This window comes from Sinocyclocheilus rhinocerous, unplaced genomic scaffold, assembly GCF_001515625.1.
Source record: "Sinocyclocheilus rhinocerous isolate Xijiao unplaced genomic scaffold, SAMN03320098_v1.1 scaffold3519, whole genome shotgun sequence".
In the NCBI taxonomy this organism is placed as follows: Eukaryota; Metazoa; Chordata; class Actinopteri; order Cypriniformes; family Cyprinidae; genus Sinocyclocheilus; species Sinocyclocheilus rhinocerous.
In genome coordinates, this window is record NW_015641496.1 from 91979 (window position 1) to 105377 (window position 13399).

The following is a 13399-nucleotide window of genomic DNA, read 5'->3' on the forward strand; positions in this document are numbered from 1 at the left end:
GTACAGTATAAAAACCATTACGCCTATGGAATGTCCCCATTTAGATAGCTAAGTAAACGTGTGTGTGTGTGTGTGTGTGTGTGTGTGAGTCCTGGTCACAAGGTATTGCATGTGAGCTGCTGTTGCAGCTGCAGTGGGTCCTGAATAGTGCATTTTTGCTGACAGCATTCCTGGCTGTATACGCAGTTGCACAACTACCTGTTTATCAATGAGTTTCCACTGCAGGAACACACACATATGAGTGTGAAATTAGGTCATTCTAAACATAATGGTGCAGTCTACTTTTTTTAGATTAACAATGATATTCCTATCAGCAGTGATTCTGATCAGGTCTTAGCATAAAATGTCCCATAACTTGTACAAAACAATGCAATATATTAAGTGATATAAAGATATACATATTAAGTAGAAAGAATGGAATTCTGTTACAAATCCAATAAATAAACCATTATAACCAATTAATCCACATCCATCAATTATAGTAACAAATGTAGTTCTAAATGTAGCATTTGTCTCTAGAAATATATTAATTTTACCATTTGTACTTTTGTGTAATATTGTGATTGAGGTAGGTATAAAATACTTCCTAAAACAATTATACTTGCACAGGCAAAATTTACCATCTAGATTAACAGCTCATGTGTATATAGTACTGAAAGAAAAATTTGCAACCACAATGCAGCGTTACATCACTAAACTGACGTGCATGACATAAGCAGCCTATTATACCTTTGAAGGCTAAAGTTTTTCAAATATAAATTTTTTACAATATCACACTTAAGATCCGATTATTATAAACCAATAAAAGCAGTTTTTATATTTAATACGAATATTATTTATTTCTTTGCATGCATATTCAACGGGCATAACGAGTTAGGAAACAACAGACAAGCTTTACGTTATGGGTAAACCAGGTTCTTTTCAAAACATGCTGTGATTAGACAGAAAATACAGACACATATTCATCAGTGGAATGAAAACTATGTTATTTACAGTAGCATTGACTGGGCCCACAGCCACACTCCCTCCCCTCCAGCAGAGCTGCTGTACGATATAAATGTGAGACACAGCCGTCAGCCGTCTGGCCAGAGATGCTATGAGCTCCAACATGAGGGCACTGGGACTGATTATTGTAACTCTGCTGCTGCTGACAGCGGGTGAAGGTACAGCTGCATGTAAACAATACAATACAAGTCTTGATCTATTATTCAAAGAAATGTGATGTGCATTTGTTGATACGACTTGCTGGCAAACACTACAGTTATGACTGCTGGACAATATGGATTGTGGCTTTGCTCATGTTTTAACTCAGTTTGAACTTTTCCTGAAAGCTGATGACATAGATGTGCAGGGCTGGACTTGTGGATATCGAGGGCTGTGCAGGAAGCACTGCTACGCGCAGGAGTACATGATTGGCTACCATGGTTGCCCCCGAAGATACAGGTACTCAAACGTTCTTCAGTGGACGTCATTGCTTAGATTTTGTTTTGTATTGTTTTGATGGTTATTGCATGCTGTGAATTACATTATACAATTATTTTTGTACAAAATTGTTGCATAAATTCACTTACAATTAGTGCTGTCAAACGATTAATCGCGATTAATCGCATACATAATAAAAGTTTTCGTTTACATAATATATGTGTGTACTGTGTATATTTATTATGTATATATATAAAAGCGCACACATACAGCATATATTTTGAAAATATTTTCATGTATATTTTTATATTCATATAATGTATATTATATATAAATATATTTATTATATAAACATATTTTTTCTTAAATATATACATGCATGTGTTTGCATTTATATACGTACATAATAAATATACACAGTACACACACACATATATTATGTGAACAAAAACTTTTATTTTGGATGTGATTCATTGCGATTAATCGTTTGACAGCACTACTTACAATGGAAGACTATGTCAACAAAAATAAATAATTAAAATGTAAACGTAAATCTCCCTGCATAAAAGTAAATCTTAACAAAATGTTTTTCTTCTCAATTTAATATTTCATTCTAAACTTTATATTTCTCAATATATTTATTCTTTTTTAGGTGCTGTGCTTTGCGATTTTAACCTTTATGAAGAAGCTCCTGGCGTGCCAAACCTCTTCTTTCACAGAACATTAGAAATGCTGTGTTGATTTACGAATGTCAGCATAAAGGTGTGGTCACATTAGCCAAATTTTGCGTGCAGAATGGTCTATTGTCAATAATGTAGAGATATATGAAGCCACTTTCAAAACAAGCAGTTTTCTGTTGGTAACTAAGGCGAAATCGCGTTAATTCACAAGAGTGAAATCTGCTTCGCGAATGTTTTCGCTCTCATGCAAAACTCCTGATCCTGCAGAGATTCGGACTGGATTTCGTCCGCAAAACAGTAAATGTGACCGCACCTCAAGAATGATTTCTGCTGCAAAATGTCACCAAACGTTTGCACTCTTCTGTCACCACCTCAAGTTAAACCATCACCTGATATAAGACAAACACAGCAAAATTTACAGCTAATAAGATACACATTTTGATTGTCAAAAGGATCAGCCAATATGCACTCAAAATAGATTGATCTATTGTCTATTATTCGACTGGTCACTGTATACGTGCAGTAGAGTGTTTGGTATTTGCTCTAATTGGATTAATGGAGAAAGCTGCTCAGCTTTGGTTTTCAGGGTATGACCTGCATTGAGCAACAGAGTTCACTGACCTACATAGGCCTATCTAGTAACAGCTAGCAAACAATCCCATCCAACACATAGAGAGCAAATGCAAGTTTAATGTCTTTTAACAGTTCGGTCATGAAGCAGCTGGATTGCTGAATGCTTTGTGTTGTATTTTTTTGGTATTTCAATTAAATAAAAATTAACTATTAAAGATATACCGTTTTTCTTCAGAATGTCAGTTGTGTAATAAAATATATGTGCAACTTTTTCTCAAAATTGTAAGTTATAATGTCAGAAGTGCGAGATATGAACTTGGAATTGCGAATTTATATATTGCAATTAAATATCTCGCAATTCTGACTTTATCACAATTGCGTGAATATATTCCGCAACTCTGACTTCTTTTCTCAGAATTGTGAGATAAAGGCTTGCAACTGCGAGTTAGAATCGCAAGTCCAATTCTGATGAAAAATAGCTTACAATTATGATATTTTCTTTCTTTTTTTAACTGCGTGCATGAAGTCTGAATTGCGATACATAATCTCTAAATTCTGAGGAAATAAATCAGACCTGCTAGTTGATATCTTGCAATTCTGACTTTGTAACTCACAATTATGAGTTTATATCGCACAATTCTGTCAGAACTGCGAGATGTAAATTCTCAATTGCAAGATAAAAAGTCGCAATTATCTTTTTTAATTTTTTTATTCATTGGCAGAAATGGGCTTCCATAGGCCCTCATGTTATGTTAAGCCATTTAAAAATTATGACCAGCTGAAAAAAAAAAATCTCGAAAGGTAACCTATTCGCCTGACTATTTCATTTAAAACGTAGCCTAATGTGTATTATGTAAATGCGTGGGACTTTGAAATCGGTCATATTCAGATTTAAAATATAAATAAAATATATTTCCACCTAGTCCAAAGGTGGAGTGTAATTAATGTGGTGTATTGTTTGCAGTGTTTTAGAGGCACGTGCAGGATCACATTCACAGATCCACTTTTTTTGGATGGGGCCAAATGTCATTCCATCTGTGCATAATGCATATGCTAGTCGGTCAGCGTGTTAGAAGCACAATGGAACAAACCCCCACAGATCTGTTTACACGGGCTCTTCCGTCACAATAATGTCTAGGCCACAGACTCACTTTCAGAGTATACAAGGCCCATGCTAAAAATACTACTAGTGTTTTTCAGATATCATTTTTTTGCACCTCACTTAAAGTTGTTATACGTTATGTAAACTAACATGCAAACCTTACAGTTGATTTTAAAATTGTAATGTAATGTAACTATTTTTGAAAAAAAGTGTGTGTTGGGGGGGGGCAGCACATGCAAAGACTGTGGCAACTTTAACATTTGAAAGGATACTATGGCGAAGTTATCGCTTTCCTTATTCAAACTGATTTTTTTTTTATTAATATATGGTTGACCTGAAGAATGAAAGCTATATCATACACTTGGAAAATTATGAGCTATATCACCGCTTATCGACACTAGGGGTGTGACACTTGGTTCACTAGAACGAGACAATATTTCAATACTATTTTTAAGAACTGCAAGAACTTTAAGCCCGGGTAAATACATTCATTTCACCTCCGAGCAGCATGAAATACTGTGTAAACACCCAAAATGCCACTTAAAAAGCGCTACTGTGCCACCTTTGCAGTGTAATGTTACTGTAACTTTAAAAAAAAAAAAACAGTGGCTTAAACTAAACGTTGAAACCATTTACATGGTGTATTCCTATTTTTTTTTTTTTATAATTATGACTAATACAGTAATAATCCTGTCATGTAAATATTCAATTGGAATATGAATTTTTGACTGGAAAATGAGTGGCCAAAAAAACCAAAACAACAACAACAAATCAGATCTGGAAAAAGTTACTAAAATACAATATTGACATCAGAACAGAAATGTAAAAATGCCTTACTTTATTTTGTAATTTTTTCTTGTTTGATAACAGGCACATACAATATGGGTAGCTAAAGCTGAATATCATTAGACAAAAATGCTAGGAATCCTTTGTTGAATTCAGCAAGCCTAATATTTCACAATACAGAGAAACAAACTGCATCCAGATGTACTGTTCTTTCCAAATAAATTATAGATAATCTACTTGAACATTTTTGTTGACAGAACACCAAAAGAAAACCAGGAATTTAAGGTCCATTCACTCCTGAGTGTGAAAACAGGTCAAAACTGATCCAATGCTCAAAAAAAGGAACATAAAACGATTATCCCTGGTTTAAGCTTAAATGGCCGAACATAAAAGTATCAAAGCGGCAAAGGGACAACACAACAGATGGACAAAGTCCCTTTTTTGCTTGTCATTGTCACTCAAAGCCTAAACAAGTAAACTTCAGAACAGACAAAAAATGTGCAGATTGAAAAGACACATTTAATAAGGCTCGGGACAAAATAAAAACTTTATGGGAACTGTTCTTGATTACGAGGAATAAAACAAAAAAACATATAGACCAAATTTTAATTGTAGGGTGAACTATTTCTTTAAAGTGATCCTTTAAATTGAACTAAAATCGAATTATATTGTAGAACATTGTTTTTCTTATCTATGCTTGTTGTAGAAATGTCTGGATTTTTAATAAGAGCATTAAATTGAAGCACCAAACTGAAGTTGCATTAATAAAAAAAAGGTTAACAAAACAAAAAAAACTGGACCATTTCTTTAACAGAAGCAATAAAAAAAACACTGTTGACCTTATGTAATGTTACAGCTGTGAGCTGAACTCTGATAACACTCACTAGATGAATAACATCTGTGTTTTGTCCCACTAAAGCCACCGTTACTGTGTGTGCTGGGTCGCTGAAGGCCGGTGCCGTCAAACGTTACTTTGTCTTCTTGTCTGTGGCCAGTGTGTCATGAAGCTTTGAGATAGATTTCTCATATTGGTCCATCACCAGCGTCCCATCCTCGTCGAAGAACACCCCGACTGACCTCGTAAACTCCATCTCCCTCGACTGCTTGGTTTTCCCATCAGTGAAACAAATTCTTAACGTATACTGGTCATCAAACCTAATGGAAACAAGTCCGTTAGTTGCAACCAATTTAGAAAAATTGCACATCAGTATGTTTTTTTTTCTCTCTCTCTCTCTGAAGAATGGCATTGCTATGCAGTAACTAAGGTGCAGTAACTAACATTTATGCTTAGGGGTTTGTTCTACCACCTAGTGCTGTGCAATACTGACAAAAAATAAAATCTTGATATTTTTGATGCTTTTAGGCAATATTGTGAGTGTGTTTTAATGTTGGCACCATGGATTAGGCCTGCCAGTAGGTGGCAGCACAATCCTGTCTTAATGACTGACTCATTGAATCATTCATTCAAACAATTTGTTCAAAACGTTTGATTCATTAAGAAACAAAGCAAATTCCTTTTTATGAACGGTTCATTGAATTATTGAGTCAAATAAATTCAAGTACGATACGTAACAGTTTTGCTCCAACGTTTTTGGAACTATTTTTGTATGGAATTTAGGGCTGCAAAGATTCCTTGATTCTATTCGAGTATTTGATTTTTTTTTTAAATGCTCAATTTCATTTTGCCCATGCCGAGTAAGCGGCAAAATACCAGAAGTGGCACATTCTGAGAATCCACGAAACGCAAGTTTCAACCCTCACTCTGAGTTTACACGTTTTGTTGTCCACACATATTCAAGAAATTACAGTGGATGTAGCTTTCCTGTCGCAAAGAAATTGGTTTAAAATATTAAGGATTAAGTGGGCATTTGAATTAAATGATGTTTGGCCAATATTAAACAAAGGTTTAGATTGCGCAGTAAAGTGTAAAGACAGTTCTCAGGCCGTTGGCGCCCTCTGCAGGCATTTGTTATAATGCATAATGTAAGTTAGCTCTATTGTTTATAATACATTATGTATTTTAACAGTTTTGTTCTCATTATATATATATATATATATATATATTATAAGTAATTTCAAGGCCATTTTTCACTTGGGTCTATTTGTATTACTACAAAAAATATATATAATTATATTAATCATCCTAATTATCGACCAATTACTCGATTACCAAAATAAACTTTAGTGACAGCCCTAATGGAATTACTTTTATATCTTTTTTTATTCAATCAAATAAAACTGTGTTTAAGAGCAAAAGTAATTGTATTGTAATTAAAAAAATTCAAAGATGGCAAACTATTGCTAAGAATTTATTAATTACTAGTGCTGTCAATCGATTAAAAAAAAAAAACTAATTAAAATCACAAATTTGCGATTAATTCCATCTAACATTAATGTTTTTAAATGTACTTCTATATTGCAATAATTTCACATTCAATCTTCAAATTAATGTAGAAACAACATAAAGACAGTATAAGCTTCCGCTTCATGTAAACAATGCATGCGCATGGTGCTGCTGCTTACGTAACGCACATGCGTCAACACGCGCATGTGTCGTTTACATGAAGCGGAAGCAAGTGCGTGCGTCCTGATACTCTCTCCACAATGGCGGCGCACCGCTGCAGATGGGATGAGGAGGAGAAGAATTGTTGAATAAAGTTATTTTTCTTTTCTTTGCACAGAAAAAAGCATTCTCGTAGGTTCGTAAAATTACGGTTGAACCACTGATGTCACATGGACTATTTTACCGATGTCCTTGCTACGTTTCTGGGACTGGGAACACTGCAGTTGTATTGCGGTCTATGGAGGGTCAGAAAGCTCTCGGATTCATCAAAAATATCTTAATTTGTGACCCTGGACCAAAAAAAGAGTCATAAACCAGTGTCAATCTTTGTACATCATCTGAAAGCTGAATAAATAAGCTTTCCATTGATGTATGGTTTGTTATGATAGGACAATAGTTGGCCGAGATACAACTATTTGAAAATCTGGAATCTGAGGGTGGAATCAAAATACTGAGAAAATTGCCTTTAAAGCTGTCCAAATGAAGTTATTAGCAATGCATATTACTAATCACAAATTAAGTTTTGATATATTTACAGTAGGACATTTACAAAATATCTTCATGGAACATGATCTTTACTTAATATCCTAATGATTTGTGGCATAAAAGAAAATTCGATAATTTTGACCCATACAATGTATTTTTGGCTATTGCTACAAATATACCCCAGCGACTTAAGACTGGTTTTGTGGTCCAGGGTCACATTTGTGTTCCAAAGATGAACGAAGGTCTTACGGGTGTGGAAAGACATAAGGGTGAGTAATAAGTGACAGAATTTTCATTTTTGGGTGAACTAACCCTTTAATAAACTAAAGGAGAAAAACAAATGAAAAAAAAAAAAAATCACCTTTTTAGGCTAGAGGAGAGCTGCCAGGTGTGATCTGGGTCCATGCCAGCTGGGTCCTTCTGCATGGCCACGAGGAAGATGTTCTTCTCTTTGTAAGAGGTGTAGAGGGTCAAAATCCCCATCATTATGAAGTATGTGCGGATCTGTTAAGGATAAGAACTGAAGCAGTGCTAAGTTTATATTCATTTACACTGTCAAACCTCCAATGCGAATTGTCATCTCCATTCTGTTTGGAGTTTGCTCAGTGAAGGATATGAAATGACACAGCAGGCCAGTACAGGCTTGGACTCTGGGAATGGGTGCAGGTAATCCCAAATTAAAGCAACAACGGCGAAAAGGCAGGAGACCGTGCAAATGAACAGACGTCCATCGACTAAGTTGAAGGTTTCAATGTAGCCATATTTTTCAATCAGAACCTATGGTTGAAACAGAAAGGTGATCAACTTAAAACTCATCTAATGCACAAGTTTACTACAAAAATCAAAAATATGCGAATAAAGCACATGATAAATATATCCACCCACATTAGGGCTGTCAAATTTTTTTTCGAATTTCGAATATTCTTCGAATTTAAAATAAAAATCCACATTTTAGGTGTGCGTTAAGGAGGCAGCCTTATCAGTGGCGCACGAGATGCGATGACGATGTAAGTGTGGTTGCATTTTAATGTTTTTGTTAGCCTATCCAGTTGAAGCCAGTAGATGCGGCGCTGCTGCGTTGTTAATCACAAAATTCAAATTGAGTTTTTCAGCCATTTTGACAGCCCTAACCCACATACAGGTGAGATCAGAATTAGGGATGCACCGGATTTATATATAATATAATATATCTCTGAAGGATCATGTGACACTGAAGACTGGAGTAATGTCTCAAAAAATATGTTTAATAATTTCACAATATTACTGTTTTTACCATATTTTTGATAAAATAGATGCATTATAATGAGGGCTGCACGATTAATCGAATGTGATTGTCATGCGCAATTTGTTAGTAAAGCCGGTTCTGCAATCAGCAGGAAATCATCATCACGTGCTTTAAATTATATGGTTGGTAACCGTCAGATGGGTTACTGAATTTGTTCCCTTGGAATTTTATCCTAAAAGGGTTTAAGAGCTTGTGCATTTAAATACACGAAGTGTTTTATTTAAAATATGATAAACCCGCTTCTGACAGAGAATCACATATACAGTAAGTTAGTCACAGTGCAAAAAGTCTTGCGCATTTTAATATACATTTTGAGTAGAGGAAATGAAAGACAAATGGAAATATGTGCATGTCTCAACTGCAAATAAAGCCATATTTGACATCAGCTTCCTTGTTTCTAACACCATATGCTTGCGTCTTCACGCAGAAGATGATACTAATGATGAGCACGACTCAAAACTTGTGTGCAGTGTTGTGTAATCTTCTGTATCTACACATGTAAACGACATCAAATGGTTTTAATATACATGCTCATTTAATAATATACAAATGCACAATGAATAACGTGCATCCATTTGTACAAGTTTACGTTTTGGCCTCTGACACGCAAACAAGAGGCGACGGTCGCATCAACAATCCGAGTAACGAGTGCAAAAGATGAAATATATATATATATAATAATAATACATTTCTGTTGGGCTCTAAGGATGGCTGCGCAAATATAAACGTATCTCTAAAAATGCGGCATACAATAAAGATTTCTTACTTTTTCCAGTAGACCATTCTTTCCGTTCCTCGCCGCCATCTTTTCTTCCTGTTCATTTGCTGTGACCTGGGTGAGTGTGATTGGTTAAAATCACACAAAAACCGTCCAATAGAAATCGATCTGAAACAGAGCGCCTTGCGGGATACAGTGGCAAGGACGAGCTCTTTGATTGGCTAGACGCGATGACGTTTATCCCTCTGCGGTAAAAACGACAACCTTTTGAAGAAATATCTCATATTTGTGACCCTGGACCACAAAACCAGTCATAAAGGTCAATTTTCCGAATTTTGTGAAGATAGGACACTATTTGGCCGAGATACAACTATTTGAAAATCTGGACTCTGAGGGTGCAAAAAAATCAAAGTATTCAGAAAATCACCTTTAAAGTTGTCCAAATGAAGTTCTTAACAATGCATATTACTAATCAAAAATTAAGTTTTGATATATTTACGGTAGGAAATTTAAAAAATATCTTCATAATCATATGGAACATGATTAATTTCCTAATGATTGTTGGCATAAAAGAAAAATTGATAATTTTGACTCATACAATGTATTTTTGGTTATTGCTACAAATATACCCCAGCGACTTAAGACTGCTTTTGTGCTCCAGGATCACACTGATTCTATTAGTTCATGTAAATAAGCCTCCTTTTGTTAAAGGGTAATTTTAATCTGAGATGCCAGTCCAAGTCACTTGAAATGAAGAACTGTACATCAACATCCACGTTAAATTTTAAAGTGATGAAGACAGTGATGAAAGTTTTTTTTGTTTTTTTTTTTGTCTATGGACGGAACCCTGATTTTCTTGTTCCAGACCACAATGCTCTATCAGAACAAAATATTTTGATTTTGGCCTAGGCTAACCTAAGAATTTATTTGGTAAAACTTAAAAAAAAAAAAAAATTTCAAAACCTGCCCAAGAGATATAAATCTGTTTCACTTTTTGAGTCCCCAGGGACCCACAGTCACCAATCCCACGCTGATCCAGGGTTTCCACCAAGATAATATACCTATAGAGTTATTTCATTCAGGTAGCCTACATTTAGCACCTTTCTTTGCAGAGCTATATATGCAGAGGTATATTTGAAATAAAGTCCAAGACCTCTAGTTCACATTTAACTTTTATCTTCCTTTATTAATTAGATTTTTTTTTAATCTTGATTTTATTCAATGAATTCCTTCAAGGTAAACATGACAAAATATGAAAAGAATGATTGGCAAACGTATCAAATGAAAAAAAAAAGACAATGAATACCTTTAGAAAAGACTAAATGTCTGTCATAAGGGAGTAAGACATGTATACTTAAATACAGAAAAAAAAATATATATAAAACCCTCCTGAGCATCTAATAAGTTGTGTAATAAAAACAAAAAAAAATCTTTAAATACTTTTGAAAACACAAAAGGCATAAACTTTTGTAAATTCTGAATGAATGCTACATTATTTCATTCCCGTCAAGTCAGTTATAATGATATATATATAAAACCCTCCTGAGCATCTAATAAGTTGTGTAATAAAAACAAAACAAAAATCTTTAAATACTTTTGAAAACACAAAAGGCATAAACTTTTGTAAATTCTGAATGAATGCTACATTATTTCATTCCCGTCAAGTCAGTTATAATGATCATAGTGTTTTGTTGACTGAAACAAGAAAATCCTGTTTTTTAAAATGCAATATTTAAAAGATGACATTACAAAGTACTGTTCAAATAAATATAATGTGTGCTTTACTTCTCCACAGAATCCAAACATATGCAACATTCTCTTTCAAATCCAGCAATAACTTTCAACAATGGAAGACAATCCAAGCGCTTTGAAAGCCCATCAGAAACAGTTCCTATTAACATCTTTGCATCAGTATCAATATAGGCAAGTCATATTTCCAAAATAGTACAGCAATGCATAAAAATCTATTTTATCTTCTCCAATAGTACATCTGGTAGCCTACAGAATTGTATATAACTTAAATTACCTACATAAAAAAAGAAAAAAAAACCCACAAAGGAAAGATTGCCCAATTTGCAGAAATCAGACATGCTGGCACATTACAAATAAGTATACAGTATAGAAATGAATCTGTTTGTAATAAAAAAAATAAAAAAAATCAAGATCAAAGGTAGACAGGATTAAATGTATGTGAATTTACATGTGGTCCAACTGAATGTGTCATTTTTCAGCAAAAGTAACATTAAAGCTTTCTTGGCAGACACAAGTCACAAAATAGATCTCTCTAGTAATCAAAGCGTAATAGATAAAGTTCTGAAATGAAAGTAGCCCTTAAGAGTAGTGTGAACATCAAGCTAAAACTGAAATATGGATAAACTACAAAAAATACAATGACAGAAAACCGATGTCTTAAAGCAAATTCTCATACTTGTTTTGCTTGTGTGAGCATTCTAGATTTTTTTTGTTGTTGATGTTGTCGTTGTGGTGTTATATCTTTTGAAGAAGTGTCCAAATGCAGATTAGTTTGGAGAGTGTCAAAACATTTAAAATAGAAAACGAAAAAAGTAGGTTTTAAATAATAATAAAAAAAAAAGACATAAAACAATCAGATTTCTTTAGAAATATTAACTTATGTCAACACTGTTACACAATGCCTTTTAGCGTTTTAAAAAACACTTTATAGATATTTTATTTAATAGGTGTAAAACATTAGCACAGTTAAGCTTAAAACATACTCTACACAAATATGCAAATGCAAACTCTTGCTACTCAAGTTTGATTTTACACGAAGTGTGTAACAAAATGTGTACTGCCTGCAATTCTCATCGCTGCCACAAGGGGTGCTAGCAGGCACAGGAATAAACAGTTATCTATGATCTTCAATGGATTTTATATGGTATACTACTTGCCACCTTCTTTGATGTTTATTTTCCTTCGTCTATTTTGTAAATAGCCTACATCAACGCACACTCCTTAACCACAGATATTACTGTACAGGGCGATACCAATCTTCACGGCCAAAAAAAACGTAATGGTCAACTTCACCAATCAATTATTGCCCTGATGTAACTAAATTGCTATTGGAGTTAAGTACAATAGTCAATTACTGTTTTCAGATGCCATATAAATAGCCAGATAACCAAATGAATGAGAAGAATCTGCCTTAAAAGGTCCCCTGAAGTGCCTTGATACACACAGCATTATTCTATGTGGTGACGTAATTTCAACTGAAACAGGAAGAGAGGGCAGGACATATTGAGCAGCCCCGTCCCCTTTTTAAAATAGCCAATAGCGTTTTGTTTATATCTGCTCGGGCCAGAGCCGTTGAGCTCGGTAAAAAGCCGCATTTGACAGCCACAGTCTAATAGATTACCCCCTAGATTCAATATGAAACTCTTAGTAAAACAAAAGTGGTCATAATCATGCTGAGGCAGTGTAGTTGTAAACGTTTTTAATATATGCCGACTCGCGCATATGATCCGCTCCGTGCAATTGCGTCTCTGGACCGGAGCCAATGTCCAGATCAGACTGTGTGCGCTGCCATGGTTCGCGTAAAACAACGTGAAACCAGACTTCATTTGCACCAATTGAAAGCATATTTACACTGTCTGAATCGTTCCCTATCACCTACATTGTGCACTTCGAGCCATTCACTGTACAGGAAATACTACACTGTGAACAAGTGACCGATCCGCTTCAGCGTCTATTTATAGTGCAGGGGGCGGGCGCTTCGGATTCTAGAGAGCATCTGATTGGTCAGAAGATTTGATGAGAAGATGAAGTA

At 34.7% G+C, this 13399-nt stretch overlaps 1 protein-coding gene across 1 annotated transcript; it reads right to left on the bottom strand.

The window, feature by feature from the left end:
- Positions 1 to 4581: 4581 nt before the first annotated feature.
- On the bottom strand, positions 4582 to 9771 carry spcs2 (signal peptidase complex subunit 2). The gene is made up of 4 exons (XM_016571841.1): positions 9664 to 9771; positions 8229 to 8389; positions 7974 to 8108; positions 4582 to 5718 (listed from the first exon to the last, which is right to left on the bottom strand). Exons 1-4 carry the CDS (start codon positions 9700 to 9702, stop codon positions 5532 to 5534), a joined length of 522 nt encoding a protein of 173 aa, XP_016427327.1. The 5' UTR covers positions 9703 to 9771; the 3' UTR covers positions 4582 to 5531.
- Between the last annotated feature and the right edge of the window lie 3628 nt (positions 9772 to 13399).